Here is a 21,545-nt window from a genome sequence, read left to right as displayed (position 1 = left end):
TTTTTGTACCCCCTTCCCCTTCCCCCACTGTAATGTCACTGTGGCGCTGTGGGTAAATAAATAAATAAAGGTAGCCAAGATGTCCGAACAAGCGCAACGTCCCCTTAATAATCGTCTTCTTCTTTAGTCCAAAGAGGCGGCTCGTAACGTTTGACATCCCCGCTGGGTGGGATGCCATCTTGGCGCATACTAATTGCATAAAGAGACGGTGGCGGAAACTACGGTTTCACCCGGGATAAGCGCATGCCGTCATGATATGACAGGGTAGATGGGAAAGAACTGCCCAGTAGCGCGATATAATGGTTAAGGTCACTAACTTGCCGTAAAACCTTGTAAGGACCAGTGTGATGCGACAAAAGAGAGAGAGAGAGACAATGAAGAGAAAAGGCAGGGAGGTTAACCAGATATGAGTCTTCGGTTTGCTACCCTACGCTGGGGATGGGGGATAGGGGTTAGAAAGATGACAGAGAGGAAAACAAAAACTTTTCGGAACGTACCCGGCGCGATGGAGTCAATGAAGCACAAGAGATACCGGAGAAAAGCAGAGGTGTCAGCGGCTGTGGCCGTAGCGTTTCCTTTCTGAAATAACTGCAAGTTGGAGAGTCGCCGATGAGCGATCTGACGTGCCACATGTGCTGGAACGGCAGCATCTCGAACATACTCTGTGCTATCATGCACAACAGCAGGCAGTAGCGTGTCACAAGGCAATGCTGGGTGGTGGCCAAATCGTTGGTAAAATGGCGAAAAACCGGCGGTGTCGGGACGTGAGTTGTACGCGAACATCACGTACCAATGGCAGTGTGCTGTCCCAATCACGATGACCATCAAAAAAGCGCGTCCCCAGCATATCAGTTAAGGTGCGGTTGAGCAACTCGATGAGCCCTTTGGTTTGCGGTTGGTATGCTGTAATAGGCTTGTGCTCCACAGAACAAGAACGAAGGGTGTCATCAACGACTTTGCGCAGGAAGTAGCGGCCTCGGTCTGTGAGCAGTTGCCTAGGGCCACCTTAGTGAAAGATAATGTCAGGAGGCACAAAATCGGCGACGTCAGTGACGCAACTGTTCAGCAAAACTCGCTTATGACGTACCGCGTAGCGTAGGCACTCATGACCGCGACCCACGTGTTCCCTGAGGCAGACGTAGGGCATGAACTGAGGAGATCAAGACCGACGTGGTGAATGTCTCCTGGGGTATGTCATTGGCAGCACAAGGCCTGAAGGCAAAGCCCAGGGCTGTTTGCCTCGCTGACAAAGGTCACATGCAACAACCTAGCGTCAACGAGACCGGTAGTGACCAGGCCAGAAAAACCAGCGCCGCACGTGGTCGTATGTGCAGGAAACTGCATGATGGCTAGCTAATGTATCATCGTGGAACTCATTGAGAGGAACTGGCTTGAGGAGGACAAGCAGAAGCTCCGAGCCGTCTGGGGGAGTACTTCGATAGATAAAATATATGGTTGCTGGTTACACGATTCAAACAGACGGAGCGGTGCGTCAGGCTGAAGAGATAATGGAGGCGGCCGATGTCAGACCGCAGCGTGTTGTTGCTTTTCTGGCTAGATCAGCAATAGCCATGACGAAGTTGTCAGTATCAAGCTCGGCCGTGCCAGCAGGGCCAACAGGGTAGCATCTTGTTGCATCAAGTCAGACATGCAGTGTACGGCAAATGTGCACTCTTGGAGCCGTAATGCCCACTTCCCAAGCCTTCCTTTAGGATCCTTCTGTGACGAGAGCCAGCAAAGGTCATGGTGGTCCATGATGACAGAAAACGTGCGAGCTTATAAGTAGTGGCGGAATGAGTTAGCTGGCTACACAAAGATCAGGAACATGTGCTAAAACGTGACGAAAGGGTAAGATGACGTAAAGATATGCAGTCTTCATTATATATAGGGAGGCGGAGTGGCTTGGATATTTAGCGTAATATTAGCCACGGTAAGACGCAGTTCATCAGATACTGTCAACTTCTGAATGAAGATACAGTGGCGCCGATTTATCTGCTGAAGAAAGTCTCCATTATTTTTATTCTCACTTTCTCTCTGGCACAATAAGTTTTCAGAATTCGCTTTATTTGTTTTATTTGTGGTGCTTGTTTGATAACACGTGCGCGATGGCGCAGTTCTTTGGTAACTCTTTGATCTTCCTCAATGTAAACTGCCCTGTCGAAAGCCATTTAAATCTTGTTTTCTGAAACAATGAATGCATATATCTTGCAGTTACATTATCGTGGCGACGTGGCAGCATTTAGTCGGCACGCAGGGTAACGTTAGAACTTCCTTGCGCACCTTTTCTTTATTATTTTTTATCATCCTTTTTCTCACTATGCCTATGTTCTGTAACTATGTAAGAGATGGTCCCATAATTTTGATGTCGCCTTCTTGTAATCAGTAACGAGATATCACTACAGCTCCGGCGACGACAAACGAACCCTGACGAGGATGCAGATGCCGCTGAAATTTTAATGTGGAATAAAATGTTGTAATAAATATGTGTAGCGTCTGTTAGGCTTCATCCAGCCATCTCGGAGTTCTGAGCCAGGCGGCTTAACTATTGCACCAGCGCCGCCTACACAAGGAAACGAAAACGTTTATACTTGCACAATCGTGATATTTAAGGTTCCTTTTTTTTCTATTGAACTCGAATAAAGGCAACCTTGACTAACACTCATATACTGAACAAAATGAGAGTTTTCACATACCTACAGTGTGGCCTATGACAATGGCTATGGCACTGAACAATCCAACTTCCCTCTTGAGTCCTCCACTAGTAGAAGGCACTGCTGTAGTGCCATATCTTGGAATTTTCTCGCTTGATGCTGAGGACTTCGGCAGAATAGGCGCAGAATTTTGACGTCCTCAAGAAGTAGAAGGAAGGCGAGCGTTAGCTAGAAAGCAGTCATAAATCACATCCCGAGCAGGCGCTGCTCTAGATAACCAAGTACTGAAACGCACTCTCAAGAATAAATAATATTATTCGGAACTAATATCCCATGCCATCAGCTAATGGGTGCCTTTAGGGAGCATTCCAGGCGGTACCAAGGTCACCTATCACCGTATGGAAACCTTAAGGACGTGTTAGTGATACGTAAAAGTAAACCCTCATTTTACCAGCAGTGTATAGCCCTTTTCTCGTCCCAAGTGTAAGGCCTGCTAATATCTTCAAAATGACGTCAAATTCAAAGAGCTCGAAGTCCACTTTACCTTCGCTAGCTCTGAAGTCAGTTCTATGGGTGCTACCACAAAGAACACATCGACAAAGGAGGACAGGCAACGAATCTTCTATCAAAAGGCTATCGTGCTGATGAAGAAACTTTCCGAAGCAGCCGCCGAGAATTTAACCCCGTCAAGTCACAATTCCAGAGATTAAACTTGATGTTAAACCATCAAACTTTCGTTCTTCCAGAGACAAAAAATAAGTAGTCGCATTTCATGTGCTACGTTAGCCCTTTTATGAAACCGACAGGCGTAAACGCCATGAAAGGGGGCACTCAAATATATTGATTGTCTTACACAAAGTATTCAAAGGGCATGCCCTCGATTGTGAAGACTTATTTCAGGCCACAAAAAAACTTATATTCCCCGCTGAATTAATTTTTTTCTCGCCAGCCATTTGTTTTACAAACTAATTTTCTTACTAATTTTATCATTGTCATTCCTAGTCAAATTGAAATGTCCGTTCTTTATTTGTTCTTTTTTAATATAATAATTAATGGGGGAGTTTTGTCTGTCTGACCTTTCGAAAACACGCCACTGCTAGTGATTGCTTGCACTTTCCTTTTACACTTATTACTTTTAACCGCACACCTACTGACACTACCTTCTTTTAAACTTTCTGACTTTCTTCAGTTATAAGTTATTCCTCGATTTTCAAGAAAACCGAGACAGTGTATAACTTCTTCCCTCTCGCTTTGTGGGAAAACTGAGCCCAACGAATTCACAACGCCATCATGGACGTGGGCGCACATTCACAAAAAATAAAAGAAGAAAGCTCTTGCACTAGAATTGTTCGCAAGAGCGCGCTCGAGCCGATCGAGATTCTGGACGCATTATTGGCGGACTTCTGGCCAATAGCACGGAGCACTTACGAACAGAACGCTTTGTGAATTTGGCCTATAAGCCTTGCATTTCTCTTCACACCTACTTGGAAGAACCGTCTGCATGAAGAGAAAACACTTCGCCCCCTTTCCCTATGTATCGAAGACAAGACTCCCACTTGCTGCAAATTTCGAATTCCCTCATTCCACTTACGCAGCAGCATATTTGCTCCCCTGTTTTGAGGCTGACAGATCGAACAATCTAACACTGTGAAGGAGGGCACTCGTTATCGTGACGAGAACACCTTGACCTGTGGAAACGAAGTCTCAAGCGACATCACTTGTTCGATTACTGTGTGTCCGTTACGTATAATGTGTATATGAAAAGGACCGTAAAATTCTATTCTGTAGTACCAGCGTTCCGAAATCTCGCTATTTATCTGCAATTGATCTGCCAATTTCTATTAAATTTCGTCAGCTTAGTGGCAGTGAAGAGTTTCAAATTAGTGCAGCAGAAAAAAATATCCGTCTTACCTTTTTCCAGCGGAGGCATGGCAACTTCCGACAACTCTTCTGTTTGTGTGTCCGGTAGTCTATGTAATTAGGAGAAGCACGTCTTGAGCAGCGGCGAAAACGCTTGTCTGATAGTCTTAGAAGGTCACAATGAAATCACTGTCTACTTAGCCTTTGTCGTCGTCATATAGGACACAAGAAATTCCGCATCAGGCGTTACCAGATAGTTATCCGGATATATTTTGAGCTTTGTCATGCTTCCACCTTCCCTGTACCGAACACACTGTATGTAAGCACCGCTTAAGCACTCGGAGAGTGGCAGCGTCGGCAATGCCTGAAGCTCGCGCCAACGCGACCGCCGGCTATGGACTTCGAAAGTCTGATAACCTTACTTCTATAACGTTTTTCACTGACTAAGCAAAAATCTGAAAAACGATGACGATGTATCTTTTAACAAAGGTTATGCAGCCAGCAAGGGAAGCTCGGTGCGCCGATTTTGTCGTTATTATTATGCCCCAATAAAGCTGACCTCTGGAACAGCCATAAAACTGGGTCGCTGCGGCTGCAGCTGGCGCAGCTATGTTGCAGCAAAAAAAAGAAAATTTGCCCTTTCGGGCACATATTTTTTTATTTTTAAGCCGCCTGGATCAAGTGCTTAGAGTGCTGCACTCATGGCCGTTACTTTAGGTCGCATCCTGCAGCTAGTGCAAAACTTCCAAAAAAAGCGTTTCGGCTGCGAGCCTTGCACCTAGAAAGTTTTGGTTTTGTGAGGAGCTTCAGTAATAGAAAACGCAAACTATCGTCACTTGTGTGTTACCAGCAATAATCAGTTATCTGCAGGGCGTCACTTTTGGAGGTGGTTCGCTAATGCAATGGTGCATGTTTATCTTTTTCTTCTGATATTGGCAACCAACCTCTCAAGGCACCTTTTCCATGCAGAGTGCGCAAGTTGCACGGCCCAACATTGGTATTTGAAATATAACAGTCATTGTTTATGATGGGAAACCGAGTCGTGAAGGCACCTTTTGGAAAGCAACGTTTACCAGAGAAGTCACATTTCTTTGTGTTAATCGTTTGTGACGTAATGTGACTTATTCTGATGAAATTAAAATTGTTGGCAAATGTTGTGTACCCGACTTTTCCACAGGAACAGTTCTGCATTACATGTATGTGTTTCCGGTTTCTTTTTAAATTCCTTTTCTCTCTCTCACCAGTCGCATCCCTTCGCTCCTCCCCCAGTGCAGGGTAGCCGACCGAAGATAATATCTGGTCAACCTCCCTATCTTTCCTTTGCCTTTCTCTCTGTCTCTCTCTCCGCAAGCAATAATCTGTAGTAATAGGTATTTTAACCATATTTGTATTTTGCTCAGCGTTCACGAATATCCCTATTACTTTCCTGAGTATGCGGCAAACATGAGGCGCAATCTTACAATAATTTTATACAGGGAGGAGGGGGAGGATCAACCTGGAGTCCGTATCAACCCAGACAACAGTATACATACCACAACTGGTACACTGCAACATACAAAGAAAGAAACAAGCCGAGCCGGCCGGATAAAAGAACTGTTCCGTTATCTGGCCGGCTCGGCTTGTTTCTTCCTTTGTATGTTGCACTGTACCAGTTGTAGAATGCAATACCAACTCGCCCAATTTTCAACCCTAGTGAGTATACATACCGCCATTCTACATTTCATATATACATGACTTCAGCGCCTTGTTATGTTGTGATTCTCTAAACTGGAATTAAAATAAGATGTATGGTCAACTAGACACTCCTCCGATATCCCTGCTGTTAGGCGTGCTTATCTGCTATTGAATTTAGCCCCATGTTGCGTTTAAGGAACCACGAAGGCTGAAAAATAGATTTGGCTTTGTTCCATTGATATCTTGGACCAGATGCCTCCATGGTTTAAGTTTCCAAGCAGGTTCGTTTTGTGTTTGTTCTTCGTGTATCCGCAAAAGAGAAAAAATGGTTACGCCATCCGGAGTGCCTCTCTAAAGTGTGAATGACAGGTCGCTCAGCCTGACCCTCATTCGAAGATGAATGTGTGACCATCAAAACTAAATATTCGCGCTTACCAGACACGTACAGGATGCATTAATATAGATATTATCGTGTACGCTATTCCGGTATAAGAAAGCGAACTGGGCGTTTTACCGGAGGAGCGTTTGCGTAAGGGTGAGGTGATAATGATGATGATGATTTATTGGCATCCCCTATGAAACGGCGTGGTGTCATACGGTAACCTAACCTGCTGATTTCGTCTGGTATGATGTGCACGTTTCTCATTCTAGCGTTTTTGTATACGTCTTAATCTTGTGTCTCTTCCTCATCTGTGCCCGTATCTTCGGCCAAGAATCATGGGAGGCCATGTTCGAGGCCCCTAATTTGGAGGACCAGTGCAAGCTGGTGAAGCAGGCCAGGAAATCAGCGAAGGCCAATGGCTACCTGGATTGACGGGGCCCCCACCTCGGTTGAGGAAAGAAGCACTCTTTCTCATTGATTCTGATAAATAAACGTTTATTCTCTCTCTTTTCCTCGTAACTTTTCTACCAAACTTTCACCTCTACCTATGCCTGTAACGGATCCGATCGTATCGATCTCTTCTTTGCCTTTTCCCCACCATCACTCTAAACGCCTCTTGGTTATCTCTATTGCTGATTGGTTGATGCTTCGGTCCACTTTAAATGCAAGCGCTTCTGGTAGGTGTACATTACCTGGGGGTTGCTCTGGGTAAATCGCTTCGCGTTCCGTTAGGATGTGCTGTGTGGTCTCGGGATTTTCGCTTGTTGCATCTGGCAAATATTTGCTCCGGTATATTTTTGTCCTTGGGCAACCAGCTCGAGCCTCAAATAGTAAGGTACTGCCCTTTAAGCTATCGCACTGATTTGCCCTTCCAATTTTTTTTCTTGTTCTTGTCATTATCAAAGCATTGCCCTTCTTGTTGTACACATTTTCCATTCTACTTTCTTTCTTCCCATTTTTGTAAATCTCCATGGTCCATTTTGTTTCCATTCTTTTCATCCAATTCACGCGGTCTCGGTCTCTCATTTTCTTTCTCCTGGTTGTCCATTTGCATTTCAATTACCCTGTAGTTAGGTGCCAATTTTCTTGATCTCTTCCTCCGTTGTGTGTCCACGCTTTCCAGGTGCACATATTTGTGCACTTTATTCGCTTATTTATTTTCATCCATGTTCCTCAGTTTTTCTTCAAAAGTAATCTTGCTCTGCGCTTCTCTGACTTTAAAAGAGGTCCAATCCATCTCACCCTGTAGAGACGATTTGTGGTTCTACCGTGGGATTACAAATCAACCGACCTGCCTGTCTTTGGTAAATATCCGACCCCGGCAAGACATCCGATTTTAAGCACTTTATGGCATTTGCGAACGGTATTTATTTATCGCTGATAGCATAACTCCTTTTCTAATTCCATGCACCGCCTCATATTTATTGTGGCCCCAAAGTGCTTCATGTTTAATTTTTACTGTATTCCAATTCCCCTCTATTTTCAGATTACCTTGTTAGGTACATGGAATAAATCTTTCCTTCGTTTATGTATGCTACGCTGTAGTTGTATTGCATTACTATGGGTATGACTTGCTCATGAATTAACACCATGTATTTACTCGTTTCTTCATTAAAGTTCATGTTTCCCAATTTCTCTGTGCTAAAACTAAGGTCTAGATTTTTCGCTGCCACATATATTTGCGAGTGTATGTACATTTCTTGCACTGTCCGCTGGTGGCCCTATGTCGGCCGCATACATTAGTTCCGGAGAGCTTCTGTTGCACCATTTGTCCATTACGCATGCAGTGTTCTAGTCGTGTTTCTATGCCCTTAACATAAAGCATGAACAGCAGATGGCCACAGAGGACGTCGTTTCTTCGGTTGTTGGGGGATTTCCATGACTTCATCACATTTTCGACCTTCCCGTACCATCTACACTCGTTTGTCTCTATATATCTTCCTCAGCAGCTCCACGAAATCGTCATCTATGCCATGATACCTGAGAATATCCCATAAACAATTCCATATCTACGTTGTCGTGGGCTCGTTTAATATGTAAAGCTCGCCTCCATGAAGGCCTGTTTTGAACTAGGGAAATCCCTTTGCGTTGAGTTAGCAGAAGCACGTTATCCTCTAAGCGTTTGCCTAGCCTGAGCCCATTCTGCAGTTTCCCGAGTACATCATTTTTCTCCACAGACTTCGACTGTTGTAATTTTATGGCTTGTATTGGCATTCTATTTATCACCGAGGTTGCTTTAACTGCCCTGTACGAGCTTGTCTTACCCTCATCACCTTTGCTTTGTAGATGAGGTTCATCTTGCTGTCACGCCATCCAACCGGAATCTTCTTCGTTCTAATCACTTGGTCTCTGGAATTAGTCAGCAGTACCTTGCTCTTCTGACAGAGGCATTTGATTACCTATATTGCGATTTCATTGCGTCCTCCGGCCATGTTATTAGGGTTGTTTTCTTCTGCTACTTTCCAGTAAAAGGTTTCTGTGCTAAATTTTGATATCTCAGGCTTCTCTACTGTTGCTGGATCTCTTTTAGTCAAAGCTATGCTTTCTTTCATGCCTAATTATCCCTAGTGACCTCTGCAATGTACGACAACGCATCGCGTCCTTCGCAAATGCTACCGTCTTCACTTCACTTCACTTCACTTTATTACCTTAAAGGCCCCCGGTGTTGGGGGTGTTGCATAAGGGGTGGGTTACATGTATAAATCATAATAAACAAAGAAAACACGTAATGAACATAAATTATTCGCTGTTAAATATAGTAGTTATACAATTCAGAAATTTGGATGTACAGATGATTGCGGCGATGTCGTGTGGAAGGCCGTTCCAGTCCGGGGCTGAGCGTGGAAAGAATGAAGATGCGAAAGTAGCAGTGCGCGTACGAAGCCGTGCAACTTGAAGGGGATGACCAATGCGGGGGGAGATACGTGCCGGCGGATTGATGTAGGGCGGATGACGAAGTGAGCTGTAATAAAGTTTATGAAACAAGCACATACTAGTAATACGACGTCTACAAGCTAGAGATGTTAAACCTGCCTCTGCTTTTAATGATGATATATTAACGTTATATGAATAGCATGAATATATGAATCTTGTGGCTCGACTTTGTACTGATTCTAGGGAAATTGTTAGATAATTTTGGTTAGGGCTCCAAATAGCAGAGGCGTATTCTAATTTAGGACGGACAAGTGATTTGTAGGCAAGTAGTTTTACGTTTTGTGGGGCATGTCGTAGATGACGTTTTAAGAATCCAAGGGTTCTGTTAGCGGATGATATGATTTTTGTGACATGTGCGTTCCAGGTTAGATCATTGGACAATGTTACGCCGAGGTATTTATAAGTGTGAGTTAATTCTACCGTGGCATGCGAGATTTTGTATGAGAAGAGGAGAGGATTACGTTTTCGGTTAAAAGACACGAGTTTACATTTATTGGGGTTTAGTTCCATGAGCCATTGGTTACACCAGTCCTGTACGCTGTTTAAGTCATTCTGGAGGGCGAGCTGATCAGAGGTGTTATTGATTGTGCGATAGATGACACAGTCGTCGGCGAAAATACGGATGTTACAAGAGACATGCGTTGGTAGGTCATTAATGTATATTAAAAATAATTCATCCCATGTAGCCGTTTGCGAATTCGTTTCATAATCTTTTTGATCCGCCTTGGCTTCTTTTGGGAATGTTATGTACCCAAGGTTCGCTTGTGCGTCTAATTTTCTCTTGAATGAGCTCGCTCGCCACCCTTTGCTCGGTATTTGTTCCATCTAAGGCTCACCACTTAGTGTAATCCCAACTTTTTGGCTTCTTGGACGCCTGCTTACGCTCGTCTATAGCTTGTTTTATGTCCTCGTTCAACCACTTACGTGGTTTTCTCCTTTCACCCCAAGGATTTATTTTTTTGCCGTCTGTCTCATCTCCTGCTGAATAACGTCTTCCAGTTCATTATACTGCCAGACTATTGTAGGAAACGCCTCAATTTTCTTCTCTGTGTTTATTGCGATTTCTCTTATTTACTTTTCCTTCACTTTTAGAAATTCTGATGCTGTTAGTTCATGTTTCGCATTACTATCTCTCCAAGATTTTAACATTAAATGTTTATGATTGCTACCCAGGTTAATTTTTTACATGTTCGTCTATCACTAATTCTTCTGTTCGTTCATAGACCGTTTTTAAGACTAAGGCATAGTCGATGCCCGCCTGCCTGTTACCACATAACCATGTTACCTGTACATGATGCTTATTCTCCCTGTTAGCAACTATAAGGTTCTGTTCATCGCACAGATCCAGCACTGGAAAGCCGTTGTAAGCGGTGTATTCGCCAAAATTCTCCATGTGCGCAGTCATGTCTCCAGCAATGCCACCTGGCCCGATTTTCCAAACTCATTATTATCCTTTATAATGCAATGAATGAATTCTTTAGTTTTATCTCTGCTATCACTACCTCTCCATAGGTAATTAAGCTGCTCCAAGCCATGTGCTTTCGCCTTCCCATGCGCCGCTAATCCTTAAAGGCTCCTTACAAGCCTCTTTTGGCCTTTGTCACTTCATAGTTAGCCTTAATAGCGCACCTGCGCCTCTGCCATTTCTCGACCCTCCCATACAAAAAATTGTCAATAAAAGGCGGATTCTACAAATCTCATAGAGGCGTTTGGGTCAAGGCGTACACGCTAATAGCTTCGTCATTCAGTTGCGTTGGAATTTCCAGCCATTCTTCCTGCTTGTGACCAACCTGCACATCCATGAAACAAATTGTACTGTCTCTGTAGTTATCATAAGTGCGTCTTAACTATTTGTGGTCTAATTCTACTCCTTGCTGGTGTGTCGCTACATTCAGTACTTAATCTTTCTCCCTGATATCCTGGGGCCCGCCTAAAAAGCTACTGCCCTTGCCTCGAATCCAAAGCGTTCCATACATTAAAAAAAAACATGTTCACGATTACTCTGCTGCCGAAATTTACACCTGCAGCAAAGTAGAGTACATTTGGTCGCTGTCACACTACCTGCGTGTTAGTCTGGTTGAACTCTGAGCCCTCAGGTGATTCCACGCTGCAGGGGTATCATGTTTAAGCTTACTCCCCTCCGGCAAAACGGCCAGTTCGCCTTGATTTGCCGAAATACCTGACCCGCAAAACTCTCTAATAATACTCTCATAACCGTCCTTTGCATTTGCGAACAACAAATGTAAAAAGCAAACCTGATTTTTGTTTTACATTGAGAGCCGTAAATCTTATCGAATGTAGCGGGCATATTGTCAGTCATGTATGTCTACTTAAGTTAAGCCTTGCTTCTCTAGCACTTGCTATTTAAATCAAACTAGCCTCGATCTCGTGTAATGGCGATGCGTGGAACCATCAAGGTGATGTGTGGAGCGCAGAGCATGAAAGCCAGATACGCTCTTTTTACGCAACCTTTTGAGTGGCTAGATAAAAATGACAGCGGAAGCCTTCCTTTGTCATTTGTTTCCTTTTGAATTCCTTGCCTTATATGAAGGCGAAAATTGTGCTTAAAAAGTTCCTAAACCAACGGGGTAACATGGGGAATGTTGAACTACTTGTTGACGTGAAAATATAAGATGGAAGCATAAGAAAAATACGCGTGCTGCATATACGTTCGACTATGGGCGCATGTATATTCAGGAACACGCAGTGCGAGAATAATTTCTCGGGAATTTTCCGTAATGAATTGTCTCTGTCAGTTGCGGATGTGGAAAAAGAAAACGATGATAAAGAAGGCTGTATTGTCCTTAGTATAACACATTTATTCTGTGCCGCGTGAAAGAATTGTAAACGACGTTATTATAAACCACCTGTGTAAGCGCACTGCGCAGCTTAAGAGAGGCGCAGCGCGCGACGGGCGGCCTTAAAAGGGGGGACGGGCAGAACTAGAGAGTAGAGTGGTTAGCTTGTCTTCATATTAGTCCCGTGTACGAAATATCAGAACACTTGATGTTGGTAGGGGTGGTAGTGAAATATCCGGTTTCCTTATTTAACCGTCACGTATTAGGAAAGCTAATGGCTTGCTTTTGAATTGGCTTCGGTGGACAGATGCACAGAAAAGGCTGGCGTCACGTTGTTAAGGTTCTCTGCTGCTGAGAACAAAGTCGTGGGTTTTGGGCTCCCGGACGCGGTGTCCTCTTTCCTACGGAAGTGTAATGGGAAACATTAATGCGCCGAGATTTTGTTCCTTATCCAATAGGCTCACGATGTCGCTATTAATCCTGTGCTCGTCACAACTGCAATGGTTTCCACTACTAAGCAGTGAAGTAATAGTAGACCACGTCAACCCACACATGGTTTCAATTGTGCCTACCTATGTCCGCGTCTCTGCTTTCGCTATTATCTTACGAAGTCCTGCCGACAAGCCCACGTTGCCACCTTCCTCGCCTCCAGTACGGGTTCTCTTCAAACCGTGTGTTCCTCAATGGGCTTTTCACCAGGTTGAGGTGTTGTAAACAGCCAAGCGCTACGCATTCATCACGCGTCCACGATTGTGTCTACGAACCAAAAAACCGCAGTGCGGCACGAAAACAGTTTAGATTCCCAATGAAAGACCATATGTCCAGTTCCCCTCGAGGAAGCCCCACTTTAGGCGGGAGAATCAAGGCGACCCGCTTGAACACCTTCAGGTCAGACGCACTGTCTTATGGTGTCTACCAACCGGGAAAACCGGGAATTCTCAGGAATATTGAATAGGGTGCAAGTACTCAGGGAAAACTCAGGGAATTGGTGCTTCTATCACGGAAAATTAGCAGCAATTTTATTGAAATGGAACAAAAGTCGCGGTAATGATGGCTCGAGTAACATAGATGAATCGTATCGAATCGTCTTTGACGCCGTGTCATCGGCTGGAGAAGTTGCCAGTGTACAGCCAAAGACCGACTTTGCGGACGCCCGATAATTCGGACAGCCTTGCGGTACCAGTAGGTACGCCATAAAGTCACTGTATACAAATTTCGGATGCAAGAGCCCTTCGCAGTCCGATTTTCCCGAATTTTTGCCGTGACCGCAGGTCCGAAATGGCATTAGATCAAAGTCACTGCCACCGCCATTTTTATTACGTCGCCGCCTCGAACAGGCGCTCTCGCACGCAGATCCGCTGGCAGCCGTAGCCACCACTGGCGGAAACGCTAGGCCTTCCTGCTTTGACGTTCGCTATTAAGCTTCTTGCCATACGGTGCCGTGCTTTTCCTTGAAAGAATTTGCCGTTGTCAGCAATGACCGTGACTCCGCCTTTGTGGTCCTCGCGATTAGCTTGGAAGCTCGTACAGCACGGCGCGTTGCATAAGGCCGGTTACAGAAAGTCAGCTTCATCTCAGTACACAATTGTTATGCGAGGAAGCAGAAAAAAAAGTATTGAGGTGAAGCATAACAAGCGTCGGAGGGGGCAATTGTCCCGGAACACGGTATGTATTCCTTAATTATAGACGCGAGCACCCGCCATCTCCCGTCACAGTACGAGCACCGGTATGCCTAATAAGTGTACTAGCAGGCCTTCAGAGTTTTTTTTTTTGGATGTTCCAATGTCTATTTGTGCTCTTAAGAACAGTGAAAGATGTGCATTTTTTTTTCGAACTGCGTGACTTTTCGGCCGTTTTCGTGGCCCCTAGGGAGTCCGAAAAATCGGACGTTGACTGTACAACTGATCAAGAAGTTGGTTCAAATGGTCCGGTGGCCGACAGCACGGTGGAAAGTGGGCGAGAACAGAAACAACCTTCGCATTGAGGAATGAACGGGAAAGAAAGCGTGTCGCCGATTCTTTGAAAGAGCTTGAGCTCAAAAAAAGAAAAAGAAACAGTAGTCACTAACACCGCGATGCAGGTGCCCCTCATACGAACCAAAATAAACTCTTGAAAGCAGTGAAATCCAACACTGAGGGGTTGTGCGCGGCCTAAGAGTATGTCAGGTATGTCAACTTACCTGTTGTTGAGAGAGAATCTCACTTGCGACAAAGTTCGGGCCTCATACAAATGATCTTGCTATCAATTGATAGAAATAACTAATATTCGAAGGTATTTGCTTCCTTATGCATCTCTTTTTTATTCGTGTTTTAGAATGATGGACTCAATTTGCAATGGCTTTTACTACTTATTCGCAGTGCCCTCCCTTCTGTGTTATTTTTGAATAAGGTAAACACTACCTCTTACCATTTAAACTGCATTTTTTTATTTTTTAACATGCTTACTAGAGAGTGACAGCATCAGGCGACATGGTGTAAGCCCGTCTTGACATAAAACAAAGTTCTGTGTCACTCAGGGGAATTTCGCAAGGGCTCTCAGGGAAAACCTGGAAAATTCGGAGAATTTTGGAAATGCCAACTTGGTACACACCTTGGACTGTATGAAAGGCCCCCGATCAAAGCACGTAGCTTCGGTAAATCACCCAATGTCTAACGTTCAAGGCTATACTACTGGATCGAAGCCGAGCAGTAAAACCGGAACAGAAGAAGAAGGAGAAGAGGAGAGGCTCACGAGATAAACGTGACGTGGTATCTCGGCTCTGGCATGCTAGATGGCAGGTAAGAAATTTCGGTTACAGACGCTAGTCAGGGAAGAGAAAGAGTGTTTCTATGTGGCAGGGCAGCTAGAATCCTTGTAGCATGGCGGTAAGACATTTCAATTTCTCTCATCTTCCAGAAAAGGAAACCAATTGGAATAAAATGCCACCTGCTTGGTGCTTTAAAACTTCCTATGTTTAACACAATCTTTAATGGCCCAAGTCAGGGCCTCTTTGCGAACGTTGAACTCAATCAGTTATACGGTCAGTCCATGAACCCATCTATCCATCCCGCTAGCCAAGCTATTATTCATGACCTCTAAACAGTCAATCGCGTGGATGCGCTGTACGGGCAACAATGTTAAACGTAAACGTTGCATGCGATCACAGCACACATTCTGTACTGAACGAGGACGTTGCGCGTATTTAGCATAAGTGCACTTACTCTCCTCATCACACATGCATATTCAATCTTCGAGTGCCTCACTCTGAATGTCACCGCTACATACCCCGGGATGTTCTGTTCGTACTAGCGCTTTGACTGGCCAGTTAGCTTTTAATGCGATTAGCATTGTTACGACATTTTCTTAGGATCCAACGCACTTTGGTCACTAAGCGCTTTGGTGTGTTGAGCAGGGAGAATTGGAGTGCTGTGCTAAGGGAAGAGGGTTCGAAACCAACCATTGGACTATCTTGGGTCCCCCAGCATGTGGCATTGGGCACATGTCCAGTGGCACATGTGCCACTCTTCAATGAAACTGTTTGATGCCAACTAGGGTCACTTAGTATGTGACATAGAGTATCCGCTGCTCTTCACAGGCAAAAAAAGATCCTGCAGAATTTCTCTATTGCAGGGTTGAATCGAACGCAGGTCACGAGTGTCTTGAGCCAATCCTGTCTGAATATTTACTCAGGCACGCGCACGTCCGCACAGAACGGTGGTGTCACTACGATGGCACAGCGTGTCCTGAGGGGTGTGCCAGAGAAGATCCCGGCTGCGTAGAGGTCTCATACCTGTATGGCACTTTTAGGCGGTGACAGTACGTTGTGTCCCATACAATGGCTCAACGCTAATCGCACTGACGTCGACATTCTCGGAGAGATTGGCTCTGATTGAATTTTAATAAGAAACGTAATTCAGTTCAGGCAGCATTGGGGGTTTTGCTTGCTGAAACTGCATGTAATGAAAACGAGTAACACTATCATCGCTTATACCGTTGCAACTTTTCTATGCCCACGCCTTAGTCTGGTATCTTTGTGTAGAGTGGAAAAAAAACTCATTATTGGAGCATTTATGGGATGCGCGCGCAGATTGTGCTGTTGCCGCACCGCATGACATGGAGAGGAATTGAGCTGCTTGCTCGGCGTTCAGAGGGCCATGGTTCAGCACTGCGTTTGTCGATGCGAGCGGTAATAGTCGCATTTCAGAGCATTCACTTAGACAATTAGTAAGTATAATCCGTCAAACTCACGACTGTGCTGATCAGGAGTTCTAAGACTTACAAGTGTGCAATGTGTTGCAATAGCGAAATTATGACGCTTGCTCGGCTACGTCACACGGGCATTTGGCACGTACTAGTCATGTGAGGACATAAATAGACTCGGGCAGCCAGCCATAGGGAAGCAAAACCTCGCCCACTCTGAAGTCAGTGCCTGAGAGCAGAAGCCCCAATTGCATTCAAGGGAGGGCGCAGCGTGGATGTTGTATGTTCGAATTAGGTTAAAGTCTGAGGTTTTAGGCACCAGAACCACGATCTGATCACGAAGCACGTCGTAGTGGCCTCAGGATTAATTCTGTACACCTGGGGTTCTTTAATGCGCAAGGAAATCTACGTACACGAGCCCATTGTGCCCATTGCCATGAGCTCCATTATGCTACGAGCGCCATTGTGCCCCAATCGAAATGCGGCCGTCGAGGCCAAGATCGAATGCGCACCCGGTGGTTTAGCGGCACGACGCTGTAGCCATAGCTGTCGCAACTGCTAGGTAATGATGCACAACAAGAAGAACCGAAAAAAAGAAAACAACGCAATGTCAGTAGTCTTCCAAGCAGCCACTGGTGTTACGGTTCTGAAATATAAGTACTACCGAGAGACACCTGTTTTACGCTGTGCTTGATGGACTGGACATTCGCCCACTATGAGCCGAGAAGAAATATAAGCAAGTCCTCGGCGCAGAAGACTATATATATATATATATATATATATATATATCACAGTTCGTAATGTCCACTTGCCTATGTGTCACAGACTTTGACAACGCTGCCTAGCCGCGATTGATTGCCTACCCAGAGCTTTACATAGTATCTTCCTCTGTCTTTTTTCTCTCTTTCTAGCCCTTTGCTCTACCTTTCTTGCAGGTGGGCCATACAGAACTACCCCCGGCTTCCCTCCTTTTTGCACATCTTCTCTGCCCATGCTGGTGCTATTCGAACACTTTTCCCATCCCTCACTGGACCACATGGCTGTGAAAGCACTTTTTTTGTTTCTTTTGGGAGACTTGCCTGTGTGAACGCCTTTGTTTTACCGGTGTCTTGCGTGGGCTTGCGCAATTTGACCACGTCTTTCATTCCTCTCTCTCGATCTCATCTTACCATACCTCTTTTCGCGAACTCCAGCGTAGGCTTACCAGCCGGACGGCCTTCTGGTTAAAGTACGTGCCTTCTCTATTGCATTTCTGCCCCTACTCCCCCTTGCCCTCTTCTCACTCTCTCTCGTAATATCGATCCTAACCCTTCAGCAAAGGTTCCAAAACCTTACCGCTATGTGACAGTCGATGTTCATGTATCGAGAAATCAAGCTATGCACAAGAAAAGTTTGCGTGAAGCAGTGAGACAGCATTTGGAGTAAATCACACAGATTTAGGAATCGGGAAACGAGTTCCCGGTCAGCATATATTCACACCAGTTCGCAGCGCAATATACAGATTCCGTCATTTAGTCGACTGAGGTGAAAGAGCCGGTGTTGTTGATGCTCTTCAGTGGAGGCGGACGGTGCAGTAGTCAGGTGGCTTCGCTTATTCCTGAAATGAAGAAGGATTATCACACACGTAATAGACGAATTCAAATCTTACTCCTGACAGGTTGTATGCTAAATAATATTCCCAGCGGGCGGATCTTTTTCTCGTCTTTCTTATAGAACATCACCCGCCGTGGTTGCTTAATGGCTATGGTGTTGAGCTGCTAAGCACGAGGTTGCGGGACAGAATCCCGGCCACATTTCGATTGGGGCGAAATGCAAAAATACCCGTGTGCATAGATTTAGGGGCACGTTCAAGAACCGCAGGTGGCCCAAATTTCCGGAGTCCCCCACTACGGCGTGCCTCGTAGTCAGATCCTGGTTTTGGCACGCATAACCCTATAATTTCTTTCTTTATAGAACATCTACCTGACGGTAAACTAAAGTATCTTCAAACAGATTATACTCTACTGACGGCCAAATTGCGTTTTAGTACTTGTTCAGTAAGCGCAACGACCAAATATGAGCCGGAGTCACACCATTAGTGTAGTGTCTAAAACTATAGTTTAGTGCAAGTACCGGGCGTTTGGGATAAAAGACACGTCGTTGAGAATATATAAGTGGGTAGGACTGAATTATCCATGCAGAGGCGCCCCTGTAATTACAGGTCCTGAAGTTCGCCTCCTAGGGGCGCAGCATATTCTTGAAAAAAACGCTCTCTAAAGTGAGAAATATGCCTTGGTAAAATAGGCTTTCCTCCAATGCGACGTCCACGCACTGCGTACACTATAACGGGTCCGTTCATTTTTACTCTAAGGTAGGACCAATAAAGAAGGCTAATAGACGATGCTTACCTGCCAGTGCTTAAATAAAGGGACGCAGGTTGCAGCGCTCATTTGTGATGCTTCACAAGGACCAGCTTGCCGATGACTCCCCCGCCGCCGCCACCGGCGCCGTAGCCCCCACCGTATCCTCCACCGAGACCTCCGGCTCCGTATCCCGCGCCACCGTAGCCGGCGCCTCCACCCAGACCGCCGGCGCCACCACCGACAAGTCCGGCGCCTCCAATCCCGGCGCCCCCGCCAACGCCTCCACCGGCGCCTCCGAGACCAGAGTGCGCAACGATGGCTCCGCCGCCATGAACTTGAGACACGTGGTGCACCGTGCGAACGAGGAACGCCGGTCCGGCCACTGCTTTGCTGGCACCCGCGCGGCCGCCGTTGAGCAAAACGACGCTGCTGCCGAGACCGACAGCTCCTCCACCGCCTCCAAGGCCTGCACCTCCTAGTCCGCCTCCAAGGCCACCGGCACCGAGACCTCCGCCGTAACCTCCGAGACCACCTCCACCAACGCCTCCGCCGAGACCGCCACCAACACCTCCGCCGAGACCGCCACCAACGCCGCCTCCGCGGCCTCCGCCGATGAATCCACTAAGGGCGCTGCCTACCAGGGCACTCAACACAACAGTCAACACCTGCAGTCGGACACGAAAATGGTACGGCTGACTTCATGAGCTAGGACTGCATACTGTTTACAATGAGTCGCTTGTTTCTTTGACCTTTGCAATCAGATGTGCGATATCTGAGACATGATTTCTGATACATTCAGAAAAAAAACGAAAGAAAATGATCTGCCAAGTGTAAATAGGAAGTTCCTGACCACCAACGAAAAGAGCACGTCCTCTACAATATTTTGAACCTTGCAACTCCGCTCTTCGCCGTATGCTGTTGGCTTTCAACAATCATGTTATAACTCCTCACCGATTCCTTGCTCCCAAATTTTAATCTACGTTTTCCTTTACGAATTTAGGCCTATTGAGATTGCCTTTGAAACCTCTGTTTCTTCATTCTAACCTGGAAACTTATTCCTTCCGGTGGCTCTCCGAAGCTTGTGTACTTAGCAATATATATGTGGCTTGAGAAGAAGCAAGTTGTTTTCTTTCTTGCAGCGATTTCTACGGTTGGGTGAGTCTTTCAAAATGGTTCTGCAGCATTTGGGGTCTATAACTGTGTATCGTTTCTGATTATAAAAGCACAGCCAAGGTGCATTCAACTAAATAAAGAGGAGTTCACGCACTCTTCATTCTGCGAATACAAGGTAACAACGACATATAGAGTTGGCGCTTTAAGTTTACTACACAGCGCCGTTTACGGGCACTCTACCTCTCGGTGAAGCCCACAACTGTTTCGTGCCCGGCTGTAAGCAGAACCAATTTGTTCTGGCGGCCACTAGGTGAAGCCGCAGCGCCACCTTCGCACCACTGCGATGGTGCCAGACTATGCCACTTTGACTACAATCATGGAGTTCGCGCTGTAAGTGGTCGAGCGTAGCAATTATGGGTCTAGCAGACAGATCTAAAGCGCAATGACAGTATTTGCTCCCGCACTACTCTACAGCAATGTCCATGTTTGCTGATATTATGTTGATAACACGCCCGTTGGCTGCTGCCAGCGCTTCCTTTCTACAGTAGGTGAGGAGGACAACAGTAAAGGTTGTCATTGGAGGAAGTGATATAGTAGCAAACGCCTTCAATAATAATACTGCAAAATTTAAAAGGCAACACCTCTCACTCCTTGGTTCTTCTATCCCGTGCATGCCTATTGAGTCCATAATCTATTTTACCATTAGCATGCACGCTGTATAAGCATGATTTCGACCACAGTTGTTAATGTTATAGAGCACAACCTAAGGTAACAACAGGCGAATCAATGAAACGTCCCCGTACTCGGAACAACCACAAACCACTGTCGCATCCAGTGTTATTCCACCGCCGGTAGCTTACCAGGCCGTTCATGGCGACTTGAGCTTGGTCTAACCTGAGCACGAACGACTGAAGCGTCTCGGAGAGCGTTTGTGCCTGCTCACTGCCTGCGAGGCACTTATATACCAGACCAGACCTACACACGTGACTCCTTTGTTGTTACGTCACAGAAGAGGCCAGGGGTGCGCCGGCACACCGTTTAGCCCAACCCCCGGAGGAACCGCGCAGCTTCCGGTGACGGGACCCCTCCTTCCGGGATGGCGAACAAGAGCAAGAAAGGGCTAACCACTGGGACCATCCCCCGTGGCAGGCTTCATCAGTCGGCGAAAGTGCGCCCTCTCTCCGGCCAGCACAACAAAGTGCTGCGCGACGCACCCCGTTCTCTCTTATCTACATCTAAAACACTGGGCCCAAGATTGGGAAAGCGTGGCGCCAATGCGGCCGATGAGATAAAACAAAACAAAAACGAAGGAACCGGCACGCAACAGAGTATTTGTGAAGCTACCGATGCGCTCGGTCGGCGTCCCGGTTCGCTGGCACGCGGTCACTTTTGCTTTCTCAACTAAGGGAGCCCACATAAATCGTCTCCAGCGCTAGCCGTTTGTCAATTTTATCTTTTCTTTTCCGTTATGTCGAATGGATTACGCTTTCTCGTACTTAAGGGCTGCGGGAGCCGGGCTGTACGAAACAACGGCATTACGGCGCGCGCGCTTGTGCTGATGGTGTCGGCGGCATGAGCAATTGAACGCGCCGGAGAATCGAGGGAAAAAACC

General features: G+C 46.0%; 2 protein-coding genes across 2 annotated transcripts in view; both read right to left on the bottom strand.

Annotated features, from left to right (window-relative positions):
* The window catches only part of LOC140213442 (uncharacterized), a 74,308-nt gene extending 69,727 nt beyond the window's left edge, over positions 1 to 4,581 (bottom strand). Inside the window, exon 1 of the mRNA XM_072284666.1 lies at positions 4,563 to 4,581. Coding sequence (XP_072140767.1) covers positions 4,563 to 4,581 — 19 coding nt within the window. The remainder of the gene's footprint in view (positions 1 to 4,562) is intronic.
* A 13,332-nt stretch (positions 4,582 to 17,913) lies between these two features.
* On the bottom strand, positions 17,914 to 21,187 carry LOC126519187 (uncharacterized). Its single transcript, XM_050168805.3, has 3 exons — positions 20,794 to 21,187; positions 18,866 to 19,485; positions 17,914 to 18,075 (listed from the first exon to the last, which is right to left on the bottom strand). The coding sequence occupies exons 1-2, from the start codon at positions 20,803 to 20,805 to the stop codon at positions 18,904 to 18,906; spliced, it is 594 nt and encodes a 197-aa protein (XP_050024762.1). The 5' UTR covers positions 20,806 to 21,187; the 3' UTR covers positions 17,914 to 18,075; positions 18,866 to 18,903.
* Positions 21,188 to 21,545: the final 358 nt, after the last annotated feature.

The sequence above is a fragment of the Dermacentor andersoni genome, chromosome 10 (genome assembly GCF_023375885.2).
Source record: "Dermacentor andersoni chromosome 10, qqDerAnde1_hic_scaffold, whole genome shotgun sequence".
NCBI classification, from domain to species: Eukaryota; Metazoa; Arthropoda; class Arachnida; order Ixodida; family Ixodidae; genus Dermacentor; species Dermacentor andersoni.
This window is presented reverse-complemented; position numbering and strand designations above follow the sequence as displayed.